This window comes from Dermacentor variabilis, chromosome 11 (genome assembly GCF_050947875.1).
Source record: "Dermacentor variabilis isolate Ectoservices chromosome 11, ASM5094787v1, whole genome shotgun sequence".
Classification (NCBI taxonomy): domain Eukaryota; kingdom Metazoa; phylum Arthropoda; class Arachnida; order Ixodida; family Ixodidae; genus Dermacentor; species Dermacentor variabilis.
This window is the reverse complement of record NC_134578.1, coordinates 22549142-22558389: the sequence shown is the minus strand read 5'-3', so window position 1 is coordinate 22558389 and position 9248 is coordinate 22549142. Positions and strand designations below refer to the sequence as shown.

The following is a 9248-nucleotide window of genomic DNA, read 5'->3' as shown; positions in this document are numbered from 1 at the left end:
CGCCGTCAGGAACCAAGGCATCGAAAATTGAGCCAACTGGAGAAAGTTAGATAATTTGGGACCACTTTCACCGGAATGCTACCAAAAAAAGTCGCAGTTTCACCCAAAAGGCGAAGCATCAATTTCAATAGCAAATTAGTACACAGCTATACAATGTAAGTATAGTGGTTTTATGGGCCATATAAATTTGGAAACATTTGTTTAGTAACTGAATTAGCAAGCATATGGTGTCAGCGTGCACAAGCAAACATGAACACATCGCACTCGATGAGCGCGGACACTAGCTGTGAAAACTCTGGTGTGAGCAAGCGCGGCAGCAGCAGCGAGCGAAGTGACCTTCGTGTGCTCTATCGCTTAAGAGGCAGCTTTAGCTCGGGCCCAACTGCAACGCGGCCTATTCAAACTCACCTAAAACGCAGAAACGCTTTTCTCAGATAACCCCTGGGCCGATTTTAATGAAATTTGTTGCATTTGAGACCGAAAGTTAAATGCCAGTGACTGTTGAAGCGGAATTTCGGTTTCGGGCCTGAATTTTCCTAAAACTACATTCAAAAATTCGAAAGTTCGAAAAATTGTAGAAGAACGAACTTGAAAAATAATAGCTCTGCATCGAGAATAGATATCGCAGTTCTGTAAACGGCATCTATAAGAACATTCAAAGCGAACACATTTTGTGCGACAATATATATCTTACGTGAATTATTTACGTTGTGTACAAGGGTTCTCCAAAAGCTGTATTTCCATAACACTAAAATTTTTGAAATTCATCTGGAACATATCAATTTTGTCCGCTTTAGATGTACTATTAGATGCAATTGACAGCATTACGATATCGTTTTTCATTGCCGAGTTACCCGCCGTGATGTCTCAGTGGCTAAGGTGTTTGGCTGCTGAGCACGAAATCGCGGGATCGAATTCCGGCCACGGCGGCCGCATTTTGATGAGGGCGAAAACACCCGTGTGCTTAGATTTAGCTGCACGTTAAAGAACCCCAGTTCACCGAAATTTCTGGAGTCCTCCACTACGGCGTGCCTCATAATCAGAAAATGGTTTTGGCACGTAAAACCCCATAATTTAATTTTTTTTCATTGCCGAGTTACAGAGTTGTAAATGTGATAGCTTCTTTTTCTGAAAATTTGCGATTTTCTCCAACTTCTATTAAAATATTAACGACTTAAATTAAAAATTCGAAACTGACAGTCACTAGAATTTAACTATTTCCTTCAAACGCAACAAACCTCGTCAAATATGGTGCAGCAGTTTCAGAGAAAAACAAACTCTCCTTTTACATGTATCTAGATAAGTGCACCGAATCTAAAGCTTCCTCTTAAGCGCATGAGCAGCGAGAACACAGCGCGCACAAAAGGCGTGAGCCATCTGCAGATCATTTTCAAGATACGGCATGCGCGCCAGCGCGGTCGTGCAAAGTGTGCACTTGACTGAGTCGAAGCCGCCGCCCCCCCCCCCCCTCCCTCCCGCGCTGCCTCCCCGCTTTCCTCCACATATGGCGCGCGAGATTTAGCCGCGATCACTTAGCGATCACCAGTCTCCCTCGCGCCCGGTCGCAGAACGTGAAGTTGCTGCCGGAGCACAACGTCGCCCCACCCCCCTCCCTTCCCTCTCCCATCTCCTTAAGGCCCAACCACACGAAGCCCGGGATACGCGTCTCGCTACGCGTACACGTAAGCGTACGCGTCTGCGTGCGCGCACGCGGGTGATGAAGGTAAGGGCGTCCAGCCACACGATACGCGCACACGTGCGCGCTTCGCTGCGTGTAGCACAGGGCTGACAGACCAGCTGCCCAGCGATGGCGGAAACGGTCGTCTTTGGCTTTGAGAAAAGTTTATCTTTAATTTCTTTATGGCTAGCCATGTTTATTTAATTTATCAATGTTAGAGCTAGTACATTGTTTTTAAGTTGAGAAACGCACGCTGTTCGTATCTATACATCCTTATGGCAAGAAAAGCTACATCAATTATCAACATCACGCGCGATAGCGTCTGCTTGCTCACAACTGCAGCTGACATCTGCGCGCGACCACGCACGACGTTGCTGCCGAGCCCTTGCTTAGCCGCTTGCTTCGCCGGCATCAGCGTTCTCTCCCCGTAATGTACCACATGAGAAAGAAGCTTTTGCTGCTGCTGCTCTTGCAACGGCGGCGGGAGCGCGGAAAGCGTCTGCGGCCTCTGCGGCGGCGACGTTGGTGGGTCCGGCCAGTCTTTCAACTGCGTAAAGAAGAAGGACTTTACGGCTGTGAGTAACTTCTTTCCTTTCGATGATCTACAGTGGTAGAACTAGGAGCCAGTGTTTGGACATGGAGACTTATCTTCGTTAGGACAGCAATTACTTATCAGCGTTTTTAAGTGCGCGCATAAGCGAAAGGGTTAAAGTAGTAATGCGGGGATCGTACTCGCAGAGCGCGAACGCCCAATTCGCAGAACAGCATCGCGTCGTCGGTGCAAGGTTCGTCCAGGTTGACAGCACCGATCGAAACGATAACGTGACGCACACGAACAGGGGGAACGACAAGAGCAGGGTGTAGTGCGGAAAGGGCGAAAGCATAGGCGAAGATCGGGCTGATTAGCCGCCGGAAGCATACAGATAGTATATTGGATACGTGGTGACAACACCTCACGACGTTTCAACCGCCGTCTGTATAACCCGTGTATGCCGTACGACATACGGTCATTAACTGTTCAGCGTCAGAGGGGAAGAAGCGCTTGATTCAACAGACAATCTGTAATACTAATTTGGGGCTCCCTTCATTATTAACAGTAGACCATACTGTTTACACAGAGCTTGTGTTGCAGCCTCTTTTCTTGCACAAAATTTGTAAGGATTAAGTTTTGTAATACATTTTCTGCTATTCGATATTTTATTTGATATCCAGATTATTTTTTCTTCATTTGATTCGATTCTAAATCTACTTTTCGGTATTAGCACACCCCTACAAAAAGCTAAGGACTGCTAGTTATATTTGTGCCATTAGTATAGCACATAGATTCAAGAACACCTTTTTACACGTGTTGGTTGTCTTATATGAAGCTTGTGGAGGAGATACGATTTCCTATATTTTCTGTCTCTCAGAATTGTGACTGTAGAATATGAAGTGTAATGTAATTAAATTGTGACCTGGGGGGCAGGTTAAAATTCTGTGCGACTAATTTCGGAAGTTTCTTGGCAGTGGCCGCACGATTTTAATATACCGTTGACTGGCTCTCCTGTTTTGCCGAACCACTGTTTGTATTCAAGCACATAAACAAAGCAGGGGGTAAAATTAATGATGGCTAGTGGCTATACGTGTGTGTCTGTGAAAAGTGTACAGCTCCTGATACCTGCGCGTGTATATGGGCAGGGCATGGTCTTGCTGCCAGGCAATAATGCACCATTTTTTACAGATGCAACGGATACGTCAGGATGACCACGGATTTTTCTACAAGTTCTTTCGCAAGGCGCCGCAGCTCTTGGACAAGCTATTGAGCTTTTTAGCAGAGGCCCTCACACGGCAGCACCACATTCGAGAAACCCCTGGAGCCTGGAGAACGACTTGCTGTAGCATTGAGGTTGGTAAAGGACAGTTACCCCTAGAGTAATAATGTGCGATTGCAGGAATACAGAACACCGTTTCTTTGTCATTTAATGTATCATTTATTTTATTTTATTTACATATTACTGCCCGCCGCCTTTTGGAAGCCAAATCAGGAAGGAGCCACAAAACATTGAAGCAAAACAAAAGAAAGAAGGAAACGACTGACAATGAGCGTGCATAAAAAATACTAATACGTAATAATAATAATAATATATTAATAATCATCTTTATTTCTCTCTTTCCACAGAATACAGAATTATACACAACTAACTATTTATTAACTCATAAACACATAAAAAAATGGGACACGAAATGCTGATACAAAACGAGAAATAGTAATGATGGTACTGACAATGCGCGTGAAAAGAAATACAAGAAAAAAATGATCGCATGAGCATAGAGACTGAAAGTTTCCACTTACTGCATCACCAGTGTAACATTTACGGCTAACTCTAAAGAAAACTGCCATCGACTGGCATCGCACAAAAGCTACCTCAGTGCTTTTGACCTTGCGCAACCTGTAAAACATGCACTGAGGTATGCTTGCACATGTAGTATTAAACAAAGGTGGTAGCTAACCTACACATATGAATTTTGATCGTATGTCACCTGAAAAGGGCCCCCCCACAGCCATGTAGATCATTGTGAAGAAAAATCATGTCATCATAATTAGTATTCAAACAATTGAAACATGCGTACTAATTTTTTTTCAACTTGCATTCAAGCTACTTGGCATCCCGGTAAGACATAAAAGACGTTGCCTTGACTTACTGTGTGGGGATTGAGGCGGCTAGACTCTGCAGTGGTGTGTAAGTCATATAGTGGCGATCGTGCCTGCAAAGTATTAAACAACTGCAGAACAGCACGACAGCCGCAGAAATTTCTTACATTTTTTTCAGCTTAAGAAATTTTTTAAAGCTCACATGCTGTTCACGGCTCCCGTCAGGTAGCCCTGCTTCCTGCCAGTGAAGCAGGGTCATACGTATAAATGTCTCATTTACACACTGCCTTCAATGTCACTGATTACGTACAAAGGCTTTGGCCAAACATCCAATGCAGAACATGCAAAACCAACTCTGGAACTGAGCCACGGAACACAAAGAAAAAAAATGCAAGGAATGTGGCTTGTGGATGATAGTTGTGGGAGAGGTAGAGGTTGTCTATGTTGGCAGTGAACCTCGCCTCCTGGCTATGTGGTGGCAAGACTTTTGCCTTTCTGCTACCTCTTCTAATAATAATAAAACAATATGAAAAATGCTTGCGCTGCTAGAACGCCCCGACAGGCTTTACAACTTGCAGCATATAACCGAAATTTTCAGTGGGGTCTGGTTGAAGGTTCATTACATTTTTTTATTTACAGGCATGTACAGGCATCTCTACATGCATGCACAAACTCTTCATGCACAGGTGGTGAACTCAAAAAGGTTCATTGCTGCAAGACAGGCTGAATGAGTAAACACAGATGAAAGCGATAAACATCTGTCTTGCAACAACAAACCTTTAGTTGCAAGTCAGTGCTTCTTTATCGCAGGTGTGTTGCTAAAACATGTTCACACATCTCTACAGCAGCAATGGCCAGCCAACCAGGCCCACAGATATCAACTTTATGAAATTCTTGAATACCGCACAAAAATATGGATATAACACAATGTAAAATGAACAAAAAAGAAGAGCTGAGGGGCTTTGACATGACAACAACAGACAAGGAAACATATATAAAGCATAAAGGAAAATAACTCATTTTATTTGTAATGTCAACATCACAAGGAGAAGGGAAATGAAAGTGGTCAAAATATAACTTGCCACTGGTGGGAGCTAAAACCAAAACCAATTGAGCTGGAGGCTATTCCACCATCAATTTCATAGAATGTTTATGTGTACTAGATTAGGCTCTTGGAGTGTTCTTGCATGAGTAGCGTTGGCTAACACTACCAGGGTGAGATCCAGTACATGCACATTCAGGCCCAAGAAAGTTTGCAGAGGGATAGCCATTGCTGCAGCTCTACTGGTAAAGCAATGCAAGCATAATTCAAAGTTTGTGGGTTTGTCTTCCATTAGTGAGAAGCTACCTTCTTATATACTTTCATTTTCCTCCTTATTTTTCCATTTCGATATAAAGTCATTAAATTCATCAATGATTTCCTTTTGTTTCATTGTCTCTTGGCTTTATTATACAAAAAGTATACATTCAAAAACATTAATCTTTGAATTACTCTCCTACTTGCATCAATGTAATTTTCATGTCGAAATGCGTATCCTCACTGACCTCTCTAATGTGTTTGAGCAGAGAGACGGCAAAAGTTCGAGGTCGTCCTGTGGTTTGCATCTTTTGATTGCACTTGAAACATTGCCTAATTCCTCCAATATTAACTGACTCTAATCTTTCTTTTTCCTTTTCCTCCCCTTGACTTTGCTTCAGAAGCAATGCTTCCTAACGTATCCAGCCTACGACTGCCTGCTGAAGCCAGCGATGCTTCTGACTGCGGACTGCTGTGGTGTGCCTCAGAATCCTCAGGAACCAGAACTTCTTGAAACATCGGTGATTCAAGAGATTCTAAAATGCCCTGAGACTCCACAGACTCATGCGACGCCGAAGACAGAGTCGATGCTGGCGCTTGTGACTCTTCACTTGACGGTGATGGCACTTCCAAGTGTTGCCAGATCGGAAAACTGGCACATTTTTTGTTAAGATGCCTGCAGCACTTCCCTCCTCACTCGGTGGGGGCACTGTTGGAAGGTTGGCGGACATCCTGCATGTGAGCGTAATAAGGGTTGCACATACTGTCAATGTGTAAATAATGTGCCAGTCTGGATGCAAAAATATATGAAGGCTCAAATCCGTCCACATTTGTTTTAGTGTGTGATTTTATTAGCGTACACTGAAGCTCTGAATCAGTTTTGTAGGGACAAAAGTGACTTGCCTATACAACCAGAATGAACAGTTTCTGCATGCGCATAAGTGTAGCTTTTGTATCTTTTTCTGTTTTTGCTTGTGATGCATTTAAGCAGTTCTTACGAGATCTGCATGCCTAAAGCCTAGTGATTACTTCTACTCAAAACAGTGCATGATATTTGGAATGTTTCAGTTTTGAAATAATTAGCAGGAAGCATTCCACTACATTTACTCAGTAAAACCACTTAATAAATTTCATGTTGAAAGACCTATGCTTGCACTCTCTAAACATAGAGTAGTAGTACTGTTAGGTCTTGCTTTAGTATAAGGCTCTCTCCTGTTCTAGTTTTTCTACTGGAAACGTTCTTGGCTTGTAACTTTGTTTTCCTTTCACTTGTTTGTAAACTTCATCTCATTCTAAACTGTTTTTCTTAACTGAATGTACGTCTAAACACAGTGTGAAGCTGTGTACGTAGTAATCAGGGCATTTGTTGTTTGTATTTAGGAAGTTACATCTAATAATGTTTGCCTTCTTGCCATCTGCCTTGTAAAGGGTGTTTTGGCCCAGCAAAGCCGACCTTAGCGAGCAAACCCTTCCAGAAGGTTTCTTACAGCCAAGCTTTTTTTGCCTCTTCTCTGGACTTTCCTACTGCCACTCCTACTGTCTTGCCAAATAGCTCGCCTCATATTGATATTAATGTAGTCGTTGAACCATGGTCATCCCAGCTGACTACTGGCTACTGTGTTGCACGAGTGACAAGTACTGGACGTAATGCAAATACCAATTAAAATAATGTAACTAGATCGTGGTTTTAGCATGTAAAATTTCAATAATCATTTTTTGCACAGTGCGAATGTGTTAAACTGGATCATCTAGTCCTTCCTTGAAAATTTTGCTAAGCAGGAACAGCGTTCTCCACAAACATCGTGAAAGCTTCGCTTAAACGAGTAACCACACCACCTGGGATCTGCAGAATAACCGCAGGCTGATAATTAGGTAAGGACACTGCTGAGCAGACACAAAAAGAATTATCAATTACACAGCTGACAATGTCGTCAGTACTATGGCGCATTTATTCCTACAGCATGATGACACTGAATGAATCCCTAAGCAAGCTAGGTAATATTTGAGGGTCTGTGATGAAGCACCGATTTGCACACTGCTGGCAAGCAACAAAATGCAAAATTAAAACTGTGCATTGAAGTGCCCAAGGTACACATGAATATTGCAACATTCAATACTCAGTTAAATACTGGCCATTGACTTGCACGCTGCCTTCTAGGATCAGTGCACAGAATAAAAAAAAACTACTTGCATGTTTTGTGTTTTGTTTTTGTGTGTGCATCATGCAAGCCCTTTTCTTTTTATTCATCCTGCTAATTTGTATGTGATATTCTCTGTACTTCTGTCTTATGATTTACTGTTAGGTTTATAAGTGCTATTTTACTTGTTATTTTGTACCTGTATTTCTGCTTTCTCTGCTCCCCACTGCAAAGCCAAACTGGCTTTGTGGGTACCTAAATAAATATACAAAGCTATTCTTGTACTGCTTGTATGTCCCCTCACCGGATCACATTTAACGAAATATGCGATAATCGGAGCGGCGATGCAGCACAAATATTTTATCGCCAATTAGACAAAGCTGAATATAATGCATACTGTGCGTCGACTTGCTTGTGTAAGCACAATATTGAGTCGATTCCCATAAGTGTGGTGCATTGCCAGCTATAACAGAAACATACGGCATCGCCGGTTAACGTGGTAAAGGGAAAGCACTAAAATCCCGTGTTTCATTTTTAACACGCCGGCTAAGGTGGAAACTTCAAGATCACTTACGGTCTACTCTCCATTGTGTGGCGCAGAAACATCATCTGGTCGAAAAACAGCCAGATGACGTCGTCCTGAACGTCGTCTGGCACGGCGCGGCTCTTTTCTTTCTGAAACGTATTCCCAGGCGCCGAAATTTATTCCCCGCGGACTTCCATCACTTCTGCAGCGCTGGGATAACGTCATCTGCACAGATGAAACGCGTTTTAGACATCTGCGAGTCGGCTGATGAGAGAGTCAGCTTATACCAGTGCCACACAGCTAGGCTTTCGATGGCGATCGAGCGCGATCAAATTTCTCGATCACGATCGGTTCTGCGCAGATTGCGCGGTACAGGCAATCGTGATCACCAAATCCGACCCCGATCGGGCTCGATCGCGATTGAAACTGCTCCGCTATGACGCCCGTATAAAATTCCGAGCACTCACCTGTTCGGCAGCGTTGGGCATGACGATCCACGACCACCTCGTCAAGTGCTTGTTCTAGTGGCGCTTGTGTTTCGCCTGCTACCAAAGCGCCGGTCGAGCCTCAGCGCAGGCGATCAGCGCTTCGTTGTTGATCGCCTCCATAGCCTCTGTGCTCCATCGACACGAAACCAGCAGCGACTACCGGCGTCTCCGCACGATTCTGAAACTTCAACAACCTTTCCGAACCGCCGGAAGTGTACATGCGGCCCACGTGACGTCGGTGCACAAGCTGCCACTTCCGTCGCGTACGCTCAAACAGACGCCCAAGATCAAGACCTCCTTGACGCGCGCGTTTCCTGCGCGTCTGCCCTCTCTAGACGCGTAGGACAGGCGCGTACGGCCTCGCAGACGCGTGACGCGCAGCCAGGCGCGCACGATTCACCGCGTGTGGTTGGGCCTTTACGGCCTTTCGGTCGACCGAAGACTGCGCGGAGCGTTTGCACTCCGCTCTCGTACTACGCATGCAGTAGG

At 44.2% G+C, this 9248-nt stretch overlaps 1 protein-coding gene across 1 annotated transcript; it reads left to right on the top strand.

Annotated features, from left to right (window-relative positions):
- The first annotated feature begins 2150 nt into the window (after positions 1-2150).
- On the top strand, positions 2151-8023 carry LOC142564361 (uncharacterized). Its single transcript, XM_075675341.1, has 3 exons — positions 2151-2253; positions 3399-3563; positions 6009-8023. Exons 2-3 carry the CDS (start codon positions 3399-3401, stop codon positions 6276-6278), a joined length of 435 nt encoding a protein of 144 aa, XP_075531456.1. The 5' UTR covers positions 2151-2253; the 3' UTR covers positions 6279-8023.
- Positions 8024-9248: the final 1225 nt, after the last annotated feature.